At 36.6% G+C, this 27085-nt stretch overlaps 4 protein-coding genes across 10 annotated transcripts; 1 reads left to right on the top strand and 3 right to left on the bottom strand.

Moving 5' to 3' along the window:
• Positions 1–565: 565 nt before the first annotated feature.
• LOC114878930 lies at positions 566–6007 on the bottom strand. 3 transcript variants are annotated; one of them, XM_029193280.2, is made up of 7 exons: positions 5700–6007; positions 4723–5194; positions 4180–4642; positions 3839–3996; positions 3519–3686; positions 2973–3431; positions 566–2895 (listed from the first exon to the last, which is right to left on the bottom strand). In XM_029193280.2, exons 2-7 carry the CDS (start codon positions 5174–5176, stop codon positions 2771–2773), a joined length of 1827 nt encoding a protein of 608 aa, XP_029049113.1. In that variant the 5' UTR covers positions 5177–5194; positions 5700–6007; the 3' UTR covers positions 566–2770. The 3 variants fall into 3 exon arrangements, with proteins under 3 accessions (XP_029049113.1, XP_029049112.1, XP_029049114.1); XM_029193279.2 differs by having other exon boundaries at positions 4723–5201; XM_029193281.2 differs by having other exon boundaries at positions 2785–2884; positions 4723–5201.
• A 506-nt stretch (positions 6008–6513) lies between these two features.
• LOC114878932 (electron transfer flavoprotein subunit beta) lies at positions 6514–8219 on the top strand. 3 transcript variants are annotated; one of them, XM_029193288.2, is made up of 3 exons: positions 6514–6585; positions 7270–7668; positions 7748–8219. In XM_029193288.2, exons 2-3 carry the CDS (start codon positions 7324–7326, stop codon positions 8057–8059), a joined length of 657 nt encoding a protein of 218 aa, XP_029049121.1. In that variant the 5' UTR covers positions 6514–6585; positions 7270–7323; the 3' UTR covers positions 8060–8219. The 3 variants fall into 3 exon arrangements, with proteins under 3 accessions (XP_029049121.1, XP_029049119.1, XP_029049120.1); XM_029193286.2 differs by lacking the exon at positions 6514–6585 and adding an exon at positions 6717–7046; XM_029193287.1 differs by lacking the exon at positions 6514–6585 and adding an exon at positions 7053–7148.
• A 41-nt stretch (positions 8220–8260) lies between these two features.
• LOC114878929 (protein UBASH3A homolog) lies at positions 8261–11479 on the bottom strand. The gene is made up of 4 exons (XM_029193278.2): positions 11127–11479; positions 10559–10796; positions 9792–10493; positions 8261–9720 (listed from the first exon to the last, which is right to left on the bottom strand). The coding sequence occupies exons 1-4, from the start codon at positions 11231–11233 to the stop codon at positions 8929–8931; spliced, it is 1839 nt and encodes a 612-aa protein (XP_029049111.1). The 5' UTR covers positions 11234–11479; the 3' UTR covers positions 8261–8928.
• A 95-nt stretch (positions 11480–11574) lies between these two features.
• On the bottom strand, positions 11575–27035 carry LOC114878931 (serum response factor homolog). Of its 3 annotated transcripts, none has more exons than XM_029193285.2 (5): positions 25703–27035; positions 23368–23619; positions 16397–16502; positions 14798–14902; positions 11575–14225 (listed from the first exon to the last, which is right to left on the bottom strand). In XM_029193285.2, exons 1-5 carry the CDS (start codon positions 26177–26179, stop codon positions 14206–14208), a joined length of 960 nt encoding a protein of 319 aa, XP_029049118.1. In that variant the 5' UTR covers positions 26180–27035; the 3' UTR covers positions 11575–14205. The 3 variants fall into 3 exon arrangements, with proteins under 3 accessions (XP_029049118.1, XP_029049116.1, XP_029049115.1); XM_029193283.2 differs by having other exon boundaries at positions 11575–14228; XM_029193282.2 differs by having other exon boundaries at positions 11575–14648.
• Positions 27036–27085: the final 50 nt, after the last annotated feature.

Consider the following 27085-nt stretch of genomic DNA (forward strand, 5'->3'; position numbering starts at 1 on the left):
TCCCGAAATTTGGGACTAAAATTCTGATACTTTCATGACAAACTATTTGTACTTTGAATTTTATATACGTTTGTATACAGCAAACGTATATATCTTTTAACTCTTCATTTTTTAATTTTGAACAATGATTTTTCATTCATTTTTTCTGACAAAATGCAATCATGAAAAAAGAAATATAAAAATACGGATATATCACACGATAATAACGATACAGAATTTTGGATTGATTGGCTTAAAAATTAAAGTTTGTTACATGTAACAAACCGACAAGTATGATTTTAAAAATTTTATCGTGTATAAAGCGAAACATGATTGTTGTGGTCAATTATCTAACTGTCTACATTTCAATTTCGATCATAGAGATTTAATACACGTTTTAATAATAATTAATCTCATCAAATATACCAGCCCGCACGCAAATGCATTGCTGTTTTTTCTTTTTCCTCGATTCAATTTCCTTTCAATTATACTTTATAACATTTGTAAACAGCTCAGAAGAATATCAAGAGCTGCCCTTTATTAGTGTCGTGTAATCTATCTCATATCTCGAAATAATAAAGTGCAGTTTGACTTGAAAATTTATTATATATTACATACCTTCCATCAACGCTAATTAATGATATTTATTATTACGTTATTTGCACCGTCCTCTGAATTATTTTGTTTATTATACAACTAATTCCCAAAAAAAACGTGACATTGCTTCAAAAGCAAAATCGAATAACAATATAAGCGAATTTCTCGGTCTTTATCGTTATAACTTCTTCTTTTTTTTTTTTTTCATTCTTTCATCCTTCACTAAATTTATACATTATGTTTGCGTATATTTTAAATTTATACATTATGTATGTGTATATTTTAAATACAATATGCAATGGACCAATGACAGGATTGGTATCTTATTCATTTCCCATCTCGAGAATTACATTCACCTTAACCAGTTATTTATAATGATCCTTGTATCCTATTTAGAAGACAACGTGTCTAATCATTTAAATGGCATTGCTGAATTGTTTTCACTTTACGTTTGTAAGCTTATGAAATATATGTACAACGTACACATGTGTTCAGTGACCGCGGAAACAAGTTTTGCAATTGATTATATTGCAACACAATTAATGTAAAAGACACACACACTCACAAATGAATAAGATACATTAGCCCTCAAATTCCAAACGCTCATATAGTTTTGTATTCATTTTCACAATTTTGATTACCTAATAATCTTTATATGTACATACATGGATAAAATCATGTAAGTGAGAAAACAACTTTCTCATTTCGCATTTTGTGCAATATTCAACGGCCGATGCTTAAACTAAATGCACACATTTCTGAAGACCGAATTTCTCTTTAAAGGAAACGGAAAAAAGATCGTGCAATCCTTATAAAAACAATTTATCCTTGGTTTTCCTAAAAAACCAAAGGGTCCCTTTACGTAAAATAAAATTTGTAAGGTATGTCAGTGTATCATTGTTAATGTAGCAAAATCAACTTCATGTCTCGATACCTTCATCATTCAATATACATCTTACTAACATGATTCTTATAAATTCCCTTTTTTAACATAGACACAAATTTATATTCCCAATAATACAATTCGACATAAAATATAAACTATAAACTATATTAAAATATACGAATTCAGATTTGGTGAAGTGTAAATCAATAATCATCTATCTCTTAGTAAATATACACTTTGTCCATAATCTTTGAAAAAATAAAATAATACATAGATAAAGCAAGTTTATACATATTAATCCAGACTTATCAGAGTAAATAAGTGCTAATTTTTTTTTTGCTTCTCAAAAGAAAGAGGAATATAATATGTTTTGAGTGGCTAAATTATAGTTTAACATCACCATAATTAATATGATCAATTTTATAACAATGAATTATATTAGTAATTCATCGACATGATTCGAAAATAAACTACATTGAAAAAATGTTATATCTCCAGCCATAGGGTTTCTTATTTTTTTTTTTTTTTAATGAATCCATAGATTCGATAACAGGACAAGGATTTACAGTTGAGGGCACTTTTTTTCTCCGCCTGTTATTAATATAGCCGCTGGACCATTTGTATGCTATTTTATAAACAGCAAGGATTCAGCGTAATGTACAGATATTGTACTTCTAAATCTACCGATCCATAACTCGGAGATCGATAATTCACGGATTGTTCTCACCCTTTCGTACTCTATTTTTTCTCTCTCTCTCTCTCTGTTTTCCATTTTCTTTTTTTTTTTCTTTTCATAGAGTACACGTAAGCCCCAGACATATATATTTGTACATAGCTATCATATCCAATGGAAAGTGTACAATTAAACGCAACTGAATCACGTACAGTTTCACTCACAACATCAAAAATAGACTATTGCAAGAGTGCATTAGCGTGTGACACCCTGTAGATATTACTCAACCAAGGTACCGTTCTCCATACATTCCGTGACTTTCTTCTCCTGTTGGAATCTGAAACGTAGACGATATGTACAAATTTTTAATGATATCACAATATCACTCTTATAAGTCTCTGAGTCTTTTTATCTTTTTTAAATGCGATTTACCGCACAGTTATATAAATTGTTGATCCCACATTGTTGGACTATAATATAATGCAGCATCTGATAGATATAATAATCTTGAGATCATATATATTACATTAAAAATTGATCGCGATTTTTAAAGAGTGTTCTACGTGTACATATTGCCTACGATGCAGATTCTGTCCTAAACATAGTACAGGAAATATACTCAAATTACGTTAATCTTATGCTCGTCCACGTGGCTTTTTTCGGGGAGTTGTTTCCTCGGTCGCTTGAACTCCGGAAGCTGCTGGCGTACGTTTTGGACGTCCTGCTGCTTTATTACTCTGTGATGTGTTCTGCGCAGGTGCTAAAAATTACATTGTTTCTTTGTTATCACATTTATTAAACATGATACATCGAAATCATAACGCTAAAAATTCTCACCCCGTAACTTTGTCCTTGAAACTCCACTCGTGGTGTTGTTACTTTGCTGCTTCGTGATCTTTTTATTTTCACTTTTTTTAACATCGGTATTATTTTTAGTTGCATTTGAATCTACCGATGCAACGGTATTAGCAACAGTAGTAACAGTAGTTGTAGTGGTATTAGTAGCATCAGTAGTAGCACCTTCACTTTCAGACTTAGTGTTTCTGTTTAATGCTCTTTCCGCTCTACTAGATCCCTTTGCTACGGATTTAGCTATTGCTAATGCTTTATTAACCGTTCGTTTCTTTGAACGACTCGACTTGGGTGATTTTTTCCCTGATTCTTCGTCAAGGGTATCATCCTCGGAAGAACTTTCAATTTGCTTCGACTTCTTACGTAAACTTTGCTTCTGTTTGTGCAAATTATAATTTTTTCTCTTTTTTAACTGTGATTCATCCTTGTAAAGTGAAAGGTCAACTGTGGATAGAACATTAATATTTTAGCAATAATAAACTTTAGCACTATTAATAAAAATTACCAAGTTTAAAATAAAATAATACTTACGGCCATCAGGATGTTCCTCTGTCACTCGAGGTTTTTCAGACACGCCAGCTTCAACATCAATCGCTCTCTTTAAAATATTCTCAGTGCGTAAAAGCTCTATTTTGGTTAACTGGAATTTGTTTTTATCAATTTTGTTCAAATTTAGATTTGTTAATATACAATCGAAATCTGAAATGTTAAAGAAGATAGAAGTATACAAATGCACTATTTATATTACATACAGTAACAAGATTTATACAGCAATATAACAATAAAACTAATTCAAAGTTTTAAAAAAATATAAATCTATTAGTTATAATTGCAATTTTACATAAAATTACCTATGAAATCATAAAAATCTGGTGAATATATTTCTCCATTGTTTTTGTCTTGAGAAAGCCAACGTATACGAATTCGTCTGCTCGATTTGTATATATTTTGCATTGCTTGACATACATAGAAGCTTCCTTCTGCATTTCTCACAGCCAAAAATTCATTTCTAATAATAAACATCAACAAAAGTTAATGTATGCATGATAGTAAGCCAACATTATCAATTTAATTTATAAAAATAATATATTTATAAATAAAAATTAATATAAAAAGTTAACAAATTTTATTGTTATTCACTATTATATCATGTATTTCATATTTTTAGATAACGAACGATTTGCATACTTACTTATAGAACACTATAAGTTTGTCGTCGGAAGCTTTCGACGGTGGAGGTTTGTTTAAATTTTTGACAAGCAATGCAATTTCTGGCAATGGACTTTGATAAGGTTGCGTTTGAATTCGATTTCTTTTTGGTTTACTTGCTCCATCCGAAACTGTTGGTGTTCCTTTTAAATCCTTTAATTCTCTAGATTTTCTTTTATTTGCTTTTGGCGAACCAGTGCTTTTTGTTTCAACCTTTGGTGGATTGTTTGATTGCGGTGTCACAGAACTATCTGGTACATGTTTTATGCTTTGAGATGTGGCTTTTGGCTTTTGACTATCAGTTTTTACTGGTGTGTCTTCTGGTTTATGCGTAGATGATTTTGTTTGCAAAGTTGTATTGTTTGGAACTGCCTCAGATTCTTTTGAACCATTATTTACAGGGGTCTTCTTTTCTTCAACTTTATTTTGCACTTGTGGACATAATGCTGAAAGAATATAAGTAATATTAATATATGAAATTAATTAATATATAAAATTAATTAAAACTTATTATACATTTACTAACCAGGGAAATCTAAGTTAGCAGGTGTCGTCTCTTGCTCTGATTCAACTTCTTTTTGTGGCTCTTGCGTAGGATTATCTGGACTTAAATTATTGTTTCTGTTGGCTTCACTTTGTTTTATAGCAGCAGATATATTTTGCTCTGTTTCTGTTTTTATAATCTCAACCCCATTTGGAATTAGTTTCTCCATTTCAGAATCCTTTTCAGAATTACTGCTTATATATGGGGGTGTTTGATACACGGAAGGTCTATGATCTTGCACTAAGCTTAAAGGCTGACTGGGTGGTTGCAATGTAACATAGCTTAATCCAGTTCCTGATAAAGGCTTCATAGACCCTGGTTCTGATCCCGATACAACCTTTTGTGCCATTGCATTCATAGGTAGAATAGAATGGCTGGTAGATGTTGGAGAAGTACCTACTCCAGGTATCGTTGATTTTAAGGCCGATGCACTCATTTTTCACTAAATACGTCTCTAAATACTTATAAAAAATTAGTATCAATTAAGTGACCTTACATACAATTACGATACATTTAAAGACACAAGTACAATAATATTTTTCATATAAAAATCAATTTAACTTTAGGTTTCTATTTAATAATTTACTAGCAATATTTAAAGGTTCCAAAAAGTTTAACAATCTATCGCATGCAAACATTTTAACAGCAGTTATAGCATTTTGTATCTTATGGTTTGGTTACTGAGGTCAACAACACAATGAACAGATAAAGTAAAATCAATTTATGTAATAGTAAATACAAAACAGGGAGAACTAAAACGTAGTAGTAAGATAATAATGAAGTATGAAAAAAACGAGGGAGAATTGAGGAAAAACTCAGGTACAGAGGGTGGTCGAGGAGGGAGGGGGTAATTAGAGGAGTAAACATAAACACGAAGGAAACTTTTGGTAGTTTTAAATTTTGGAATACTTGAAAAGCCCACGTAATATTTTCGATCTTAAAGATGAACGTAAAATTACCTCGACGTTATCAACTCTTGAATATGGGTATATATTCTCTTACTAAACTTCCACGGATAGTTGATCACTGCGCGTTAACACACGGTTAACTCATTTTCCCACACACTTCCTTAACGCGTGAACGTTTCTTCTCAGCTAACATTTCATACGGTATACGTGTAGCATAGTCCATTTATCGAAGATATTCACTTAACTTACCGAATTCTACAAAACAAAACGATAAAGGCTTGCGCGCTATAGAAAGCCGTGATTTTACCCGCACGAAAAAAAACAGGAATGCCAGACGTTAGATGGCGTCGGTTCTTGGACGCCATGTGTGGCGCAAACTTGATTTCATATTCATTCTGATTGGTTCTACAACGATAGTTTAGTTTCTTTTGTATTAATTCATTACAATATAACAATTATTATGCATCCGTGATACTTTACTTCTTCTAATTGACTTCTAATTAAAATTTTCTCAATTGGAAAATGAGAAATTTGTTTTATACTGCTGTATAAACATACGCAAAATTACGAAAATTTGTCCTTTTTCCTTAAAATATTATGCTTTAAAAAATATTTGTCTAATACTTTCATTGATATAATGCATTATCTTTATAATACAATAACGAGCAATGTAATATATGAATTATTTCCTGATTTTTTCATTTGATAAAAACACTTTACATTCGCGCCATTTATAATACAGTAAGATTAAAATCGTCTGAACTTGTAATTTATTAGAATATAAAATACTATGTAATTGTATTATTACTTACTATTAAAATATAATTCAAATAAAAATAGCTTTATTTACCTAAATATAAATAAAATCATAGATCTTGAGCTTTTATCTATCACAGATACATAGATCGAGATCCATGAAAGAAGTTATCGCACAAAGGTAGAGTATCACAATCGTAATCTTATACGTATGTTTATATAAATTAGCCAATGAGAAAAAATCTATAATTGACGTCATGAAAAGTTTGAACTTTAATTCTTATTCTTTTGTTTTTAAGGTTCTTAATAATTATTTAACTGGCTATGTATATAATTTTGTAATCTAATTAACAAATCTGAAACGGCCATGTTATGACGCTTGCTTACATCAGCGCAAGCTTCATGAAATGAACATACCAATTTATTTGATATCAAGAAAGAAATGAACTTTAGACCATTGTCAACAAAGTGGTCCCACCACGTATAAGAGAAACTGAACAATTTTACGATCATTTCGTGATATATATTATGAAAAAGAATTTATAATTTACAGTTGTATTATTTATCGATTTGTTGATTATTTAGTTAACGATGGCGCGTGTACTCGTAGGTGTAAAGAGAGTTATCGATTATGCAGTTAAGGTATATTTGAACGATACATTAAAATATTTAAAAGCAAGAAATATTAATACAATAATGATATTAAGATAGTGAGCATACTAACATTTAAATGTTACATAATTTGTAAGTTGTACAAAAATATATTTTGTTACAAGGAATTATAATATAAATTGTTATTAAAATAATATGTTCTCAGCATCCATATAGTTTATGTAACATATATTTTATTTTTCTTTACTTTCAGATTCGTGTTAAACCAGACAAAACAGGTGTTACAACGGATGGAGTAAAACATTCAATGAATCCATTTGATGAAATTGCAATTGAGGAAGCTGTACGAATGAAAGAAAAGAAACTTGTACAAGAAATAATTGCAGTGTCATGTGGACCAACACAAGCTCAAGATACTATAAGAACCGCACTTGCAATGGGTGCTGATAAAGGAATTCATGTTGAGATATCTGGAGCTGAATATGAGACTTTACAACCTATTCATGTTTCAAAAATTTTAGCCAAATTGGCTCAAGAAGAAAAAGCAGATTTAGTAATTGTTGGTAAGCAAGCTATAGATGATGATTGCAATCAAACTGCACAAATGATTGGGGGTTACTTGGATTGGCCAACTGGAACATTTTGTAGTAAAGTATGTTAATGAATAGTAATTTGAAGTAACATTATGTGAATCCCGTTTCTGTTATCTGATTTATGTGTTTGTACAATAGGTTGAAAATAATAATGGTGAATTAACTATCACACGTGAAATTGATGGAGGATTGGAAGTTATTAAAATGAAAATGCCAGCAGTTTTAAGTACTGATCTTCGTCTTAACGAACCAAGATATGCTACATTACCAAATATTATGAAGGCTAAAAAGAAGCCAATTAAAAAAATGACACCAAAAGATCTTGGTGTAGATTTTGCTGCAAGAATTGAAATTTTGTCAGTTGAAGAACCACCAGCTAGAAAAGGTGGTGTTATTCTACCAGATATTGATACTTTAATTGGAAAATTAAAAGAAGCTGGACATGTTTAGTTGTTATTATGATGTTATTACTGAAAAGTAATGTTAAAAATATTTTACAGTGCTTTATATTCATTACACTTTTTATTAAATTTGGCTGTATATAGAACAACTTTTTATACACTACGAGATATTGTATGTTATACTTCAATAAACTTTTTTCTGCAGAAAATAAAGCAATAGGTCCCTTTATCATATAACTGATAGTCATAGTAAAATAACATCTTATATATTTATATATCTCTTTGGTAAATAACAACATTATTTTTCTACATCAAATTTGTACTTCTACGTTTTCACACATTATTGACGTCAGCTATTGTGTCGCGTACTTGTACATGTGTAGAGGTTTTTTTTATCATTTACTGGTTTCTGTAAATCTCCATTTACATACATTCATTTTGATTATGAATTGCAATTTTCAATATTTATTGTATTTCTCTTTTTTCCTTGCATTTTCTTCACCGAGAATACTATGTAGCTTACCAAAAATCTTTCTAGACTTAAATACGAAAATTATATAAGAATATATCTCTTTAAAAATCATATTAAAATATGTAATTCGTACATTCGTTAATCTTTTTTAAAGATTACATATTTTAAATTCTTCGTCGAATAGATAAAACTAAATGCCAATACCCGTATTTATTACCCTACAAATGTTAATCCTTTAAAAAAATTGAGTAATAATCTGGCATAACTACTTCATAAGTAACCCAAGTAAGAAAATAATTTTCTTAATACTTATCTTCTCTTTTTAATATACCTCGTATAAACTAAAACGTTGCAGAAAGTTTACTGAACAGTCTTTTATAATTAAACTATTTATATATGTCAAAAGACAAAAAGAGGAAAACGTTACTGAAAACCTCAATCATTCCTTACAATAATACTTTCCAATCGAATCTAGTATTACTTGTATGTGTTATAGGGGGGAATGGTGGTGGATAAAGTTGCCAACCATCCAACCCTTCACGTGCCGTTAGGCATGCTAAATATGGTACTCTTTGAGCTAATTTAGTAACTTCCGAAGCTGGTGGTATTCTACCACCTGTTAATTGCCTTGTACAAGCTGCTAAAGAAGCAGCATGAGCTACAATTAAAATATTTCCTACAGTACTTTCAATAATTCGTTTGATTAATTCGTAACTTCTCTCATAATACTGGGCTGCGTTTTCTTTTAATGGAAGCTCTTTTGTTTTAATCACTGAATCATAGCTTTTGTCTATATTAAAGCCTGCTTTTATTAATTCTTCGGATGTCATCCAAACTGGAACACCATTTGGATACCATGCTAACCACTCAATAAGACCGGGCTCTATTTTCATTGGAATGTTTGAGTCTAATCCTTTTAAAATGTGAGCTAACGTTTGTATACATCTTAATGAGGGCGATGTAAAAGCCACATCTATTTTAATACTGGATGATTTCATAGCTTCTCCTACCAAGCTTGCTTGTACTTCACCTACAGTAGTTAAGGGACTATCATTTCGAAAGTCTTGTATATTTCTTGACGGTATTTCCTTTGGCATGTTCAAATCTCTGCGAACATATGAGCCGTTTGATTCGAAGCAATAACGAATCCATGCCCCAAATGTAAAATCTACTCTTTCTCCATGGCGACATATAAAAATTTGTCTTGAGGAACTTGAAGGTGCCTCAGAAGCCTCAATCTATACAGAAAACAATATATATAAAAATAAAATAAAATGGTCAAAAGGATAATTAGAAATAATATGACTACCGGTTCATTGGTTGTTGCAATTCCATCAGGACTATCTACAGAATCACCCGATGATAATACTGGTGGTTTACGAGTAACAGGTATTTCATCCTTTTCCGAAATTTCATTTCTATTATCCGTAATTTGTATAGTAGTGTGTAAAGTCCATGAATCTGATTCAGCTGTACGTTTTGTGTGATTTAAAGGTAGATGGCCTGAAATACCAGTTAACCAAGAGATACCTTCGACCCAACCATCTGTAGATACACTACATGCTCCTTCTGGAATATAAATGTAATCTCCCACCCTTAATTCCAATTCGTCATGCTCTCTAGGCATGTGAGCATGTGTAACTTTATGTACATGTGCATTTTGGAGTCTGGAATCTCTGGAATATAATCTAAGTTCCCAATTAGCTGAAGAAGTAAGCTTCAATTTTTCTACCATTAAACGAAGCTGTTGGTATAAATTGCTGGGAAATTGATATGCTAATGTTAAATGCAATGATTTTATTTGAGGTTCTGCAGAAATACCCAAACTAGTTAGTTTATTTACATAACGAACAGAAATGTTTTTCAGCCATTCAGCATTTACTTCTTTAACAAAAAGACCCATAAAATTGGGAGAAATGTAAGTTTCTAGCTCAATATTGTCTGATAGTTCATCTTGGTTAACTATATTTTCAAGGGCATTTACTAATTCTTCTGTAGATTCATCTGGTGCCTGCAAACACAACATTCGTGTTATTTTATATTATTTTACATATTACTATTATTATAACATCATACATTAAAGAACGAGACAAGTGTAATATGTGGCATATAATTATGTGCTCCATTCCATACGAGTTCTTTACTCTCTGACCAAAATTTCATAAGCTCCTCAGCTAATTCACCAGTGGGACAAGCATATAAAACATATTGTCTATGGGTATCAGAATCCAAAGTTGGATCTCTGACATGAGCTACTAGCCAATCGGATGCAAGTTGAATACCTCGATGTCCTGTAGCAGCTAGTGCTTTTTCTCTAGAAAAATAATACAATGTCAACTTTAATTACTGCAAGTCATACAATTAATCCTATTACCTCTCTTACATAATAAAATGCAATACATTTATGACATAATGTACATTGCATATTATTTTAAAGCAACACCAAAGAGACAGTAAATAATAAAAACTTAAATAATATAGTCAAAATAAGTATAATTTAATGAAAAATGAATGTAAACAATAGTAGTACTCTAAGTTTGACAGCTGTTTGTTTACAGTGCTACCTTGCAATCATTCCTAATTGCTCGTAAAGTTAAAGTGGAAGAACGACATTCTTATGATTTTATTATATCATAATACTCACGCTCGATGTTTTGGAAAACCCAACTGTAAAAGTGTTTGCAACGGGGTTAAATGCTGTTTTAAAATTTTCGTTGGAGTTGGATTTTTCCGCGGTGGTAACGTCGCCATGACGGTACATTACATTTCGGTAGCTGCTGCCAACATTGTTGAAAGGAATGCCTTTAGCCTTTGTAACATGTATCGATTAAATCGAGTCGAAGCTTCGATTCGATTTGGAATTTGAAAATTCAAATTTTTGAAATTATAAATTTCTTATCATCACAAGTTTTGTTCATTTGTCGCTATATGCGCACAGTGAGTGTAATTCAAAATATATAAAAATATAAATAAATAAAGATTATATTATTGGATTGGGAAAATAATAATTTGTTAATATGAAATATTGATCTGCGGTGATTTGACAGAAAAAGCATATTAAAACTCACTCGAAACCCACTGTGTACACAAAATTGTAATTCGAATAACTGTATTTCATTTCTTCATGTCCAACGCATACTCCATAACAATTTTAACAATGGCACACGACCAGTATATTATGCAAAGTTAGTGTAGAAAACAGCGATATGTTTACATATGTTCATTCGTTACAACATTCGGTTACAAACATTCTTCGCGTTGCAATATTACAGTAAACGAGTAATAAAAAAAACTTCGTAACTTACGAATTGTTCGAGGATCATTTAAATTTCAATTATCCCTAACTTGATTGCTAAATAATTCTAATAATGCTATATCGTTTAATAAGAAGAATTAATGAAATTATGTATTGAAGCTATTAACATTTTTTAAATTTTTAACCAGAGATTTAAGAAACGCTTTGATATTAGCAAATTTTTATAACATTTCCTCTTTATAGAAAATTTAAATGATCCTCGCAGCACTTATTATGCAATTATATATATATATATATATATATATATATATATATATGCATACACATTGTATATAAAATAGAACGCCTTCAACCCTGCCAATTTTGATTCTTTACAGACAGATGAAACTTTCGAATCTGTCCATTATTGTACAAACATTAAGCTCGAGCTTCTCGTGTTACTTTTTACGTAAGGTTGATTGTTTCTCAAAAACTCGTTAGACACACGTAACGCAGAAAACGAGATATGTAATTTAAAAAGTATGATAGACGTTTTTCAAATTCGCTTCTTTCCCATTTTTCCTCGCACCTGTTTCCATCTGGCTTTCTTTGGTATACCAATAAAATTCCACTTTAATCACATAATGCACGTTCTTTAACAACGTTAATCATACTACGAAAATTATTTTTCCATATTCACAGAGATTCTATAAACGATCCTTGCGTTGAAAATTATTCTGTAATAACATATACATATATTCTTCAAATGATAATTACTTTGCAATATCGATTGACAATCATTTATTTCAAGCCAACAGAACTAAAAACTGTGTATTTTAAATCGTTTTAAATAAAACTCTTTTTAGACAATGATAAAATAAAGTAGAAAAAGAAATTTGTATGACTAGGTCATTGTTTATGCTTTCAAAAAGATTCTAACACCCATGATAAATGCATAATATAGGTAATATAGTTACTGATTTTTTGTATGAATTTTAGTTTTTTTTTTACACGGATCGAACTATCATTCGTATTGCAAATCTTATTCTCTTATAACAGCCTATACAAAATTTTGTATAAACTCTTCAGCTTCTACAAACTCTTAAATGTAAATTAATTTATTATTAAAAGTATGTCTTTGCCGAATTCGATCGATAGTACCATCCATATATTATAAAATCATAGGTAATATTTATTGCAAAAAAAAAGGTACAAATTCTTCGCGTGTTATTTATCAGAAGCTGATAATTTATTTCCATATCGTGTAAAATAGAGATTGTAGGATTAAAAATACTGTTATACTAATAGGTATATAGTCGATAATAATGCGTGTTTATCACTTAAACGACCAATTAAAATTGCCACTATCATCACTTTCTTCTCTTCGATTGATCAGTTGATCATTGATCTCGAAACGTGTTTCCATCACGCAAGCCGAACGATTGTTTAATTAAGAAAAATTCTAATAATTCATCGATCGTTGTTTCGAGATGAATTATTTCACCGATGAGCTAATAAATAGGAATTCGGTGTACAATTAGAAAGGCGAACCAAATGTCATTGGTAGATCGCAGTTTCGTATTAAAAAATATATCGGCTATCATCTCTACGATTGAAAGGAAGAACAACCTGCATTGGCGTAACTAGGATTTTTTAGAAATTCGAAAATCTGAGATTCTGGAATTTTAGAATCTTAAAACTGTAGAATGGTGAACGAACCGGTCTACATTTTTTCACCCTGGCCTCATCCTAGTTACTCCAGTGACAACCTGCATTATTCGTTTTAAAAGCACCCTGTAATATTAAGAAGTAATTATCGCCCTTCGAATCTCTTAAAAAATCCCTCAACAACTAGAATGTCGAGGATCTACGAAACGATTTAACGATCGAATAACACCGCTCTGAGTTTCGTAATTACCTAGCGGTTTATTTTGCAAAAAAATCGTACAAAATTTCCTCGATAAATTCCACCGATATAAACGTGTCTCTAAACGATTCTAATAACAATTTACGAACGCTAAAACGCCTCGATTGTCGAGGAAAAAATTGTGAAATGTTGCTTCGTGGAACGTTCGTTGGGCTAAAAGTTTGACTAGTATTGCACGAGAGTCGGTCGAACGTTGGTAACGAAAATATTCTTTAAATTCAATATTTTAGTACAATTAACGCGTTGAATGCTGCAAAGAAATATACGTCAGGGTACCATTTATTTAGATCATAGAAAGTAAGAATTTTTCCTGGAAAGAGTTAAACACGTTGACCGATATTCACATTAAATTTCCAATTATTCAATTATATTACATTTAAATCTCGTAACCCACCTGTAGCATTCAACGTGTTAAAAAATTCGTTGAATCGACGTTGCATCAAAAGTTGCACCTCTGCACTCGATGGATCCATGGTAAAAAAACAAATTTCGAAAAGGGAAGACATTAAATACATTCGCGAGAAATACAGATGGCGAGGAACGTCACCCTCTGGACGCGTCTTACCGTCGGTCACCGACTACTGCTAGAATCAAAGTATTTTTCATTAATCGACAAATTCAAACATAGCGGGTGTATCGTATCTACACGCATCCACGAGTGATTAAAAAGAAAAAAAGAAAAAAAGAAGAATCTGTTGCGTCGCTTTAGAAAAAGTTCGCGCGTCGCGTCGTCACGGTAGCCAGTGTCAAACTGAAAGGACGTCCCTTTTAACGATCCATCGGGCGTTATTCGTTACAGTTCCAGAATGATTTCGACGATCGATCGTATCAGTCGCGATCTTTGGTCAGGTCCGATGGTTGATCACAGGAGGACGTGGTGGTCGGCGACATATTCATCCTGGATGTAACAGGAAGCGACAAACCCGCTGCGCTCATCGCTACGTTCAATGGTATCGTGATGAACGGTTGATTACTCTGGGACGAATTCGACTGGTTTATCGTGCCTGCGAAACAATGCGAAAACCTCTACTTGGGAAACAGGAAGGAGGAGGAAAGACCAACCCTTCAACCCCTCGTCTCTCTCGTTCTTGGTTACGGAAGGATGGTGGATGCGTGTAGGGGTTTTGGTCCAGGGTTCATCATGGTTTCTCACCTCCTTCTTGAGAGATTTGCACTGGCTGACCGTTTTGACCGATACCGAGCAGAACCCCTGGACTCGGCGAGTAAATCACTGTCTGTGGCATCTGGTACATTATACCTGCGAACAATTATCGATAGTTTTTTCACCATCTATTATAACTTTAAGGGAGACGAATTGCTGAGAGAATAGCAATTTAACCCTTTTCCTTTGGCCCTTTGGCCGATAATTCAATTCATAATCTTTAATTTTATTTTCATTTTCTAAAATCTTTACGCTATATATTTTACCTACATCCTTTCTAAAGTTTTTAAATCTCGAATAGAGAGGAGCGATAGAACGAATTTACCGATGACCCACTGCTTTTTGGGTTTCTTTCACTACTTAAATTAATTCCGGAAGCATCGCTAAAAATATACGTTTACGTGGTGAACATAATATGAAACCAGATTAGACTAAAGTGGTACAGATAGACAAAAGAGTGCAGACCACGATACGAGACTAAACATACGTGAATTATTTGTATTAATTATATTTATAGAATATGTCAGACGTAAGGTCCATTTGAACGATGGGTACCAAAGGGTTAAAATCGAAGAAATAAATAAATAAAATTTCCAATTGAAAATACAATTCCAGTGGGAAACGACACACACGCGCACTGGTCTTACAGTTAAGCGTCTCGGAGAAGAATTAATTACTCGAACCGACCAATCAACTAATCGACAACGTTCAATGTCAAAGAAGAAGAACTCGAGGAGACACCTCTTCGACCAAGCAAAGAGACGAAGGGGGGAAAAGAAGAAGGAAGAAACCCAGAAACAAGGTTGAACGACAAAGGAGCAATCGGAAAGCGAACGAAGGGGGTAAGATCGAACCGATCGGATATCAACGCGGCGGAGTTATCAAAATTCCTCCCGGGACAGTTTGTGCCATTGGGAACAATGGAAAGGCGAAAAGAAAGAAAAAAAAAACTCGTACGTCATGCTGGCGATCGGTAAGTCGGATGGCATCCACTCCATATATTAGCATCGATATTTATGTGTACACCTGCATCGGAGCGCGGCTTTCGACCGGATCTTACTTCCCAGTTAGGCAGCGCGTCGTTGTCTTAGTTTGGTCATCGCGGCCCGTACAACTCCTTATGTACTCCCCTACACGGATAACCTCGTCATCGCTCGCACACTTTTCGCATTTTAAGTGTCCTCTTTCCTTTATCTTCTCCCTCTCTGTTCCTCTCTCCCTCTCTTATACGCATCATACGTTTACCTCTCTGCTGATACCATTCTCTCGTTTTCTACTCGCCTCTCCGTCTACCAGGCTACCTGACCGATTCGATTGCACGACGGTACCTACCGCTCTAACGATTTTCCACGCCACTTCGATTTAGCCCGCGCGACCTGCCGATACGCCCACGAGGAAATTCGTTCCTTTCCACGTACGCACCGCCCAGCGATTGTTCCGAGCTTTTGGAGAGGAATCCCGAGGTGAAATTGTTACGATACCAGGAGGCTCTAAGTTGGGAACCATTGTTTCCTCGCCGATTGCGCAATACTGACGACGATTTACCCCACGGACCGATTTTACTTACGTCTTAAAGGGAAGGAAACTTACCGGAGTGATTTTTCGAAAGATCCTTCGACACTGGTGAATCGCCGTCGCTGGTGTCTCCGTCGCTTTCGTTCGCGCAAACGTCCGACCTAGGCGAAGTGCCATCCTCCTGAAACAGAAAGGCATAATTGGTTACTAGGAGAAATAATAATTTGAAAAGATTGCACGTAAAGTATAAGAAGATTTTCTGCTACAAAACTTATGAATCATCGTCACAAGGTTTCTGCCTACCTCTACCAACGACACTTCCTAGAAATTCTCTGACGCTTCCGTAAAGCAGGCGAATTAATTAGCCAACAAAGTAACGCGTAGAGGAGTCGCGCGACAAAGTGACCCAATGAAAAAACGATTAACCGGTAGGAAAAGCGGGAGCGACGTTAAGCGATACAGAAATCTCTAGATAACGCCTCGGCAATAATATCGGCGAGCCAATCAAACGGTCAACTAACCGATCAATCAACTAAGCAACGAAACAACAAGCAACGAACCAACTTACCTACCTACCTACCTACCTACCTACCTAGCAGCCAGAGATGCGCCAGCTTGTTCGCGCACCTTATATGGCCATCCGCGCGGCCTCAACTCGTACACCGCGCTTCCACGGCAGATTCTCACAAATTTACGCAGGACTACGTTTCCCCGGGTGACTTTCTCTCCCTCGGCCTACCACTGATGGTACCTTTTTACCACGGCGAAACCGTGAACGGGCAAACCTATGCGTTATATGTACATACATTTCGACTCGTTCGTTAGCACGCGTACACGTGTCCTCCGCTACCACCTCGGGAGAAAGCGAATCGGCGAACCTAATCCTTACGCGATACAATTATCGAATCCTTCTGTAAGTTTCTTAGCTATGACTTCAGAAGTAATACACCCACGGTGTGTTTAGCATAATAAGACAGAAGAAGACGAATGGCCGCGATGCGGAGAGGAGTAAACGTTTGAAAAATGATTTCATCGCGACTCCAGTCCAGTCGACTGATCAAACTACTCCACTTTCGAACTGGTTATCGAAGTACAATGAAGTGGAAGTGCGAGAAACGTTCCTTTGGAAAGTGGATGGAAACGCATCGGTGTATTTGTTTCTTTTTTTTTTCCTTTTTATTCGTTAAGTTTGATACGACGGAGTTGAAGAAACATAAACGTCCTTTATCCTCGAGAGAGCGAGACCGTTAAGGAGATCTCTAAACGCGTTCCAAAGGTTCTGAATTCCAAAAGCAGCGCGAAGCATTAATCAGTCTACCCTACTTCCGAACAATTATGCTACTTCGGTATCCTTCCATTTCGCTTGAAAACTAATACCTTCCCCACCAGCGGGTCCGAGATGCACGTCCTTCGGGTTAAAAACAATTTCCGCAAGCTCGAATGGGAGATGGCTACCGGTTAAGATTTAGGAGACTAAGGGCTGCGAAAGCGACCCTTGTCCGTTGTCGGCGATCACTTCCGAGTCGCGTTTGTACCCCTCCATTACCACGGGTGTGTATAGAAGGCGCGACAAAAACCGACATTCCTGATTCTTAAGTTGGACTCTATATAAGTATCTGCCATCGCGAACATTGCCTGTATATGGCGACAAGCAGCCTTTGACAAAGGTGACCGTATATGGTATTCTGCTTCCACCTTCCATACCTTCTCTCTCTCCGCCATCTTTCTCTTTCCCTTCTCCCTCATTCCTCCCCACCTGTTTCTGCCCTTCTCTCTTTCGCCCTGCCAAGTACCCGACAGCTGCTGTCTTCGTCGCGTACCAACACCGCGATTCACCTCAGGGTGCCTCCTTGGTCAAATACATCATAATAATCGTTAAGTCGTTAGATCGTAAATCGTGGGGCTAAGAACCCTCGGAAACGGTAGCCGCCTCCCCTACGAAACTTACGCATTCGAGGGCGAATCGCCACCCCTACGCTCACGCGTGCGTTCGAAATTTTATTTCAACCTCTTGAAACTTAACGCAACGATTCCTTTTGAAATTTTACATAAAATGCATTCGGAAAAGGGTGAGGAAGAGGACTGTTCTTCGAAACATCGTTACGATTTCGAAGCGCAAACCTACCTTGCCCGACTCACCCTGAAAAGATGAATAGCAAAATGGAATGTTTATCGGTGTCTTATTCTTAAGAAAACTTTTTTCTTTTACAAAAGTGATCGCAAAAGTTGAATTATCGTTTAAGCCTCCTTTCGTTGTTTAATATAAAAGAAAATGTTAGTAATTTTTATCTGTCTGAAACAGTAGCGCCTATATTATTTACAGAAAAAAAAAACGCTTTTAAATTAGATCTAATTTAGCAGGGACGCACAGACGAAAAGTAAAAGCGATTCGCGCCATTAAAGCGACAGCGACAAAAAACGAAATCCAACATCATTAGCGAGAAATAAGAGAGAAAAAAAAAACAGAGCATTCTTTATAACTTTCTTTCGTCAACAATGTTATGAAGTACATGCTGAGTGCGAGCAAGTGGTTCGTTCAGCTGGACTGTTAATACCTAACTGGAACCAGCTCGTTTTCTTTAATCTTCTCGACGCAACAACTAGTTCAGCGTTTCACGCGAAACTATTACCTAATCGCAACGAATTCCTTCCATTTCCATCATCGTCGGTCGGGAATTCGCGAAAAGTGAACGACGCGAAAGATTTTTTTAAAAAAAGGTATGTTCGCTAAAAACAGGCGGGTTTTTATACCTACCTGTTAGAACAAACAAACTGGCACCTTAAAGTTACCAACAATCGTTGCCATTTATGATAATATTCGTACGATGACAAAACGCACAATCGTGGTATCGTAAATATTAAACAAAATAATAATAATAATAATAATAATAATAATAATAATACACGTGCGTGTAATATAAATATTATCACAGTATTTTACAAGTACACTATTTACACATGTGATACATAAGCTAAATAGGCACGCCAGCCGTACATTTCGTGATTAACCGTTTAGGATTATCGTAAACGTAATATTAATATATTATTTGTACTTTGTGCGTCGATGGGAGAAGATGCACGGATTACATATTACCATTATGTATTTCCAATTTTCAATCTCCCTTACTTGTCACGCCTGCACGTAATTAATATCGTTCTTCTCCACTTTTCTATTATTTTTTTTTTTATTCCCTTCCTGTGCTTTTCCACGTGTTACGTCTATCTTCTATTTATCTATCTACCTATCTATCTATCTATCCTCTATGTTCTGTTTTTTTTTTGTTGTCCAATATTAAGCGGTATAAAAAAAAAGAAAACAACATACACGCACACACACGCACAAAACGTAAGCATGCACAAATGTATAAAGGGACGAGCAGAGGTTCTTTTTCTTCTTTTTCTTTTCTGTTCTCTCTACTTCGTAAAGTATAAAATTGAGAGGAAACACACAGGAGGAGGGATACTGTGAATTAAATTAAAAAGGTATTTTAAATACTAGCTACTTAATCTACGATAGAGAAAAAAAAACAAACAAACAAATACTACACATGCCACTTTCAGTACAACACATTACGGAACAATGTACGATGCACACAACAATGTATAGATGTATATATATATATATATATATATATATATATTCAATGCACAACAATGCCAAGCGTGCACCGCCGGGTCTCTACTGGCTCGGACTCGCACCCACGTACTACGATTTCTCGTTTCTTCGGTGGCTTTTTTTCTTTTACCACAGGGAAAGGCGGAACACCTCGACCTGAACGACATGAGTATTTAAAAAAAACAAGGATGCCTCGATAAGGATCTTTGATGGAGGGAAAAAGGGAGAAATGCTCGGATCGTTCGATTTTCCGCGGATTCCCGGTCTCGCGAATCCCACGAACTTGGGTACGATATCGTTAGGTACGTATTAAATAGAATCGAGCGGAACCGAGGCGAACCAATTCGGTAGTTGTCGCGGATTGTTTCAACCCTTTACAGTTGGAAGCCGTTCGATATTAAATTTATATCGCAATAAATTTGATCATTTTACAAAACCTGTAATTCTTCCAATCTTACGTTCCTTTTATATGATATACAATATTAATTCCCACCTTCTGACTGCTAAGGGTTAAAAGTCCCTTAATTGTTTGGAAATTATTTTAAATGAAACAATATAATTTTTATTAAATCCTCGAGTATTTTATGGAACAATGATGTTAGATTGTTTCGAACAGAACTGGAATTGATTTGCTTCAGTTCCCTTAATATATGTATATCTCGTTGCTCGGCGACGATCGATCAATTTACAACGTATTTACAGTTCTTTAAATAAATAAAAATGATTCCGTGGTGGTAAGATATTATAAATACGATTCGAGTTCGCGAGAAAACGGGACACGTAGGTAATATAAAAAAAAAAATACACGGTTCATCGAGTATTTCGTCACACGAATTAACACCCTAACTGTACGATTAAGAATTGTCCCTACTTAATTCCTCGTTTGTTAAACGAAATAAAATCTCGTCGATACGTGTCCTGCGATACGTTTTCATCCCGTAAAGAAGTACGACTCGAACGGGCACAATTGTCGCCCATGATACCTACAGTATCGTAGAAAAAGTCTTTGGACTTTGATTAACGTATAGATCTAGCCATTGATTCGTATTTTCATTATTAATATTTTTTTCACTCGAACTTACGATCATTAAAATAATTAGTATTATGAAATTTACCAATGACATTTTCTATGATCGTTAATCCTTCTCGATCGAAATTCCCTTTAATTACTCAAGAAAACTCGTTTCAATTTTTCAAAGGTATAAAAATCCTTTGGCGTGTGTAGCTTCCTATCGAAAAGGGTTAACTATTACCAGCAATCGTAGTGCCTGAAACACGTAGAAAGATCGTAAGCTCCATAATTCCAACTATTTCCACAAACGACTTGTTAAAAGCTGGATCGTTAACGAACGAATCATTACTTGGAAAAATCGACCGATTATCCTCGTTTCACCTCCCTGTAGAATAGAAGCGCGGATAAGTCTCGTACGATTGGACTAGATTTATACGTTTGTTAACGGAGCAGTTTTCGCTCAGTTTTCATTGAAAACATCATCGTCACACGCCCGGTTATAGAAAATCGGCATCGTATCGTCGAAAGACTCTCCCTGAGCCTACCGTAAGGCACACGGTGGGACGCGAAATAACTTTGTTCGTATATTAAGTACACTGGAAAACCTGCTGCGTTAAGTAGCGTGGTCGACCCCGTCTTAAAGGATGACAGGTGTCCGTAGAGTAGAGCTATCGCTCGCGATACCGAGTCGAGAGAAGAGTTAATTGCTCGAAACTGTTCGGAACGAGGCAACCGTGGCAAAACATCGTTCTGATTGTCGTTACAACTGTACTAGGATCTCCGCGCGTCCCGATACCATAAGCGGTCGCGATTTTACCTCGTCGACTGATTTGGTTGAATCTTTTTTACCGCACCTGCCACGTAATTATGCGAACTAGTCCCCGTGAGTTTACTTTAATACGTCTTTGCGTCGATTAATCAAGCTATTGCAGCAGGAGCGGAGAAACTTCTTACTTTCCGTATGGGAAAATAATGAAAATTTTAACGACGAATATTAACCCTTGAATTTACGTCAAATTAATCGTCAACGCGGTGAACGTTCGGCATAATAATTTCGAGTCCCTAGTTGATAACGTTATTCACGCTTCGTACGGGATATCACTATCCCTACGCGCACGAAAAGAAAATAACCGTACTTTCATTGATACCGGATGCGATGCGCCTGATCGAGAATTTTGATATTGATAGTCCGGAAAAGAAAGTCGGAAGTCGTACGGAACTTCCTCTGTCCAGTTGATTCGTTATTCAGTTTGCACGACGATTTTACGTCAATCGACGCGACACGCTCCCGATAATGAAGCATTAGTATGTTATAAATCCTTGTAACGACACCGAGCGTGTGTCCATTCTTCGAAATGTCACGACATTTAAACTCAACCGCCGCGAAAAGACGAACTTCAACGCGCTAACTTCTAATTCGACGCGACGGTTTCGCGTCTTGGACGGAATCGCACCAACGCTGAAGCGTCTGTTGAGTCAGAAAACAGAAGCTAAGCTTCGAAACACCTCGTTCCACCCATCCAACTTATGTCCCAAACTACCCTCTGAAACCTGACTCTTCTCGCAGGTACCGCGAACGACACCAAGCTGCGCGAACGTTCTTAAATACGACATATTATTTCAATAGCCAAGAATTGTCACAGCCGATCGAGCATAGTCGACGCGAGCGCGATAGTGCACGAATAAGTGCTGTTACGCTGGCAGCCCGTCGCGTCGGCGATACCTGTAACGCGGATTATCGGTTATCACTATACTCCACGGATATCCACGTCGCGTGTAATTTAGACTTTTCTTAGTTAAGAGTAAGTGCAAAAGAAGAAGCGTCCCATTACATGCCTTGTATATCAATATTTCATTAAATAGCAGGTAATGATCTCCCTTAGATCTTTCAAGATTCTCCCAAGACTAAAGGTAGGTACGTTTATTGGGAGACTCGACTCTATACCTTCTACCGGGTATACCTACACGTCGGTCCGTGTTGCTGATCAATCATGGGAAGCAACACGGTAGCCAACAAGCGGTAGGAGGCGCGGACGCGTCGGGCGCGCGAAAAGAGCCGGAGGACAATTGAGTGCCCGTTCGAGTTGGGTAGTACTACCGTTGGGGATGCGAGTGCGACATGTGAGGATGATAAGTATGATGGGGCGGCAGAGGCGAGGGACAGGATTGCTGATAGGGACCACCGGCGAGCATGGGCCCGGGACTGGAACAGGGTACCAGGTGCGAGCTCGGCGAACCCGCGTGTGCATGCGCAATCAGGTGCGCGTGCTGCGCATGCGAGGGTGGCCCGTGCTGCGAGCCCGGCGGCGGTGGCGGCGGGGGTTGCGGATGGCCAGGGGGCCCTCCGGTTGGACCACCGCCCGGATATCCCCCGTGCAACGAGCCACCGTGCGGCGAGCCATACACCAGTTGCCTTACTTTCTGCTCGTCGTCGGCTATGTTGTAGGTCAGTTCGGTCTCCTCGAAGCCGGTCGCGGACATCCTCTGGTCGCCGGACGAACCGGAAGCCGGTGGGTCCGGGCTGTTCAGGCAGGTCTGGATTAATGCCTTACCGGCCTCGCTGGTTATCATCGGCTGCAACTTCCGTGTCGCGAATGTGTACACGTGGCCGGTTTCGCTGGCCACCAGCAGCATCACTTGGGTACCCGTCAGCGTCGACAGCTCGTACGCCTGCAAGCAGAAACAACTATTAATTAGGGATATTCTTAAGATGGCTGGCTTTTTTGCTTTCGTTCGATCTCCATTCACGTTGCTCCGTTTCGTTCCTTTTTCTTCCATTTCGAGGAAAAGCCCGAGGATTCCAAATACTTGGAATATAAAGCAATTAACTTTGGACACCAGTTTTGTGTACTCTACAATTTTTACAGCGGTTCTTGAAGAAAGAAAAGCGCGAATCGCAGATATTATAGGTCATAAATTCTTAATCAGATCCTTGAAGAACGAAAGTAATATTTTACTGTTGGACGTTTGAACGCTTAACGGGTATCACGTGCACCTGATGTATTCAGATCTTTATAGAGCGCACTTATGCAGATTTCTGCCGCCTGCGCAATCATTAGCGTACTATTTTTTTAAATAATTAATTCGAAACGCACGCGGAGGAAAAAACTACGTTTACACTCTTGTTCGTCCAGAGATCATACCTTTAACGACATTATAATTATCAAGGTTTTCTGGAGCGTTCGCGCGGTACATCTCATATGGAACTCTTTCTTTTATCAGTGAAAACCAACGCTCATTGGAGAACGAGTTGTATACATATATAATTCAAATTTAAATTGTAAAATTCCAGTTGCTACCAAGAAACGTACTGCTTGAAGGAACAACGTAACCACGTTATAAAAACGAATGAAACACATTACAAAATCGTGGTCTTTTGTTGGAGTTCAAAGTTGTTTATAGATAATATTTTTAACAGTGTGATTTCTCTACTCGCTCGACTGTTTCATATAATTTTATATCTTTTTGCAAAACTTTCCTTATTACTGCTGTTATAAATAATAATTTGTAATGTATGAAATTGAAGAAACAATTGCTTTTTACAAATTTTTCAATTTACGTTTTCGTTTATCTAAATAACGCTGTAAAGCAATTATGTCAGTTTCGTGTCAAAACATGGCTAATTATAGAGGTCCGTCTTTAGAAAAGGGGAACAATCTATCTTTGGTTTTCTATATTCGTATGAAAGATGCAATTTGCTTTAGGTTCTTCTACGGAGTCAGATACCACGAAGCTTGGATCAAATAAACATCTGTAAGTAAAAAACGATAAATTTAAATTAAAATGAATCATAGACTATTTTTGTTCGCCTTATTATCGCATTAAGAGGAAAAGAAGAATAGAACGTCTGAAGATTAAGCAGTACTTTTCCCGTTAGAACACAATATCGAGAATAATTTGCAACAATTGTCAAATAATAAACATATATAAAATATTACCTGAATTAAATATAAGAAAACTCGATTTAATTTAAAAACAATTTTTACATTATTCTACCATAGCGGTTACAACGCGTCCATTACCTGAAATACAAAATATACAATGTTAACATTCATCCGGGTACGTTACCGTTCAGAAAATAAATCCTGCGAATAAAGTTTTTAGCAAGGAGAAGCAAAAAAGAAAAAAATGTTGATTCTGTATTAGGACGTGAAATTCGATCGTGTACATACATTATGTTGTCAAACGAAGCAAAACAAATGAAAATGGAATTGGAATTTAAGCGGAAGTGCGTACGCGGTCGACTCTAGAAATGGATCATCCGGTTCGAATTGTCAAAATTTACTACACGTTCGTAAGCGTTTTTCCGATAAGAAAAGACGCGCGTTGCGTACAAGTAGCGATTTTGCTCGGTATATTTTAATCCAAAATACAGGGATACGTTACTGGCGTACAAATACACGTCAGCGAAGGCACAGTTGTCACTCATAAATCGCGCGCTCCCTAAAGTCATCACCGTACGTTTAGTTTAGCGCACGGCAGTCCGCATATCCACAGGACGATAATGCACGTTTCTTTCTGTTCTACGTGTCACATTAGGAAACTGACTTTTCATTTAATCTCATATTTATCGGTGTATCTCTTTTTTTTTTCCTTGATCGTAAATTTGAATACACTTGAAAAACACCTTGTTGCGCAGAGACACTAGGATCGCACAGCGAATCGATCGCGAGGATCGATAGCCGACAGGTGAGGTTCAAACACACTTTTTTACGTTAGCGAAAATAGGTCGACAGGTTTGTCAGATACAAACCTTCTTCATGATTCCAGTTTTCCTTTTCGAGAAGGTTGTATACCGGCGTAGCTTATTGTCGATGTACTCCATTTTAATTTTAACCCGTCCTTTGGTCTTCTTGCCGTTCGAGGGGGGTGACTTTTTCGGTTGACCCAAACTGGTAAACGATTCCTCGAGATTGTCAGGGACACAATCACCGGACATCGACATACCTTGCTGTTGCGAAAGTGCTTGCCGTGCATTATTGTCATCGTAACAAACGTCCGATGTGGTCCTCTTGATACCCCTCTGTACGGATCCAACGCCGGCGTTTGGTGCGCCTGCAGCAGCTGCCGCGGCCATCATAGTGGCGCCACTGCGGCTTATTTGAGAAGTTGTAAGCTGGGAGGTGGACGGTCGGCCGTACATTTCCGAGCCAGCGTCGCTGCCTATCATCCCCATGCTGTACCCAAGACTTGCGTACCGACTATCTCTTCCGCCGCTAGGGTTGTCCATTACGGACTCGCACACATTTATTCCCTTTCCCTCGGCCCTTCTCCACCACGGAATCGCGAAAACTCGGCGCAATGCTTCCCACGTGATCAATCATCTAGAGGAACACGGGACAACAACGCGCACTGCACGAGCGCTCCCCGCGAACTGAATGCGCGCCGAGTATCGTAACTTGACCTACGTGCTAACGCGGTGTCTCTGTACGTTCCTGCGCAGCTGCTTCCCCCACCACCAATTGACTACGCTCTAAGAAATTAGTCCACCCAATCGTGATAGAACTTTCAGTTAAAAGATCGTTGAAAATACCTTTGTAAAAAAATTAAGCTGGCCCTTGTGGTCATCGATTCGGCGGCAAATAACTTTTACGCACCTTCGATATTCCAAAATTCGTTGTTGAAACACGACGCGGAGTAACACCAGAATCAACGAGAGGGCGTCCCCGGCTGCCATATTTAGAAGTAGACGTTACCATATTAGGGAAAGTTTGCCAAATATGGTGAACAGAGGTGGTCCTTCCTTTTCAAATGATCACTCGGCGCGCCGCGACAAAACACCAATCCAACTGACAGTAGCGCTTCCTGCACGCCTCTCCTCCCTCCCTCTTTTACCGGTATATCCTTCCTATTTCTACGTGCTTGCTAAAACATACGGCTGATAAGCGGCTCTCTGTGTTAGGCCGCTATTTCTTACTGTATTTAAATTTTCCTCGTTTTATGAACATTTGTTTACATTTATATTGGTATATCTCGTTTTAACAGAGTACAAATTGATTGAGAAATAGCTAAAAGAAAAATACGTTTCAATTTGTACAAATAATCTGTGAAATGTTTCACTAATTAGGTGTTCATAATTATATCGGTGCATCGATTACAGTTTCTATGTTAGAAACCACGTTTTAATATTTCTAAC

The sequence above is a fragment of the Osmia bicornis genome, chromosome 11, assembly GCF_907164935.1.
Source record: "Osmia bicornis bicornis chromosome 11, iOsmBic2.1, whole genome shotgun sequence".
NCBI classification, from domain to species: domain Eukaryota; kingdom Metazoa; phylum Arthropoda; class Insecta; order Hymenoptera; family Megachilidae; genus Osmia; species Osmia bicornis.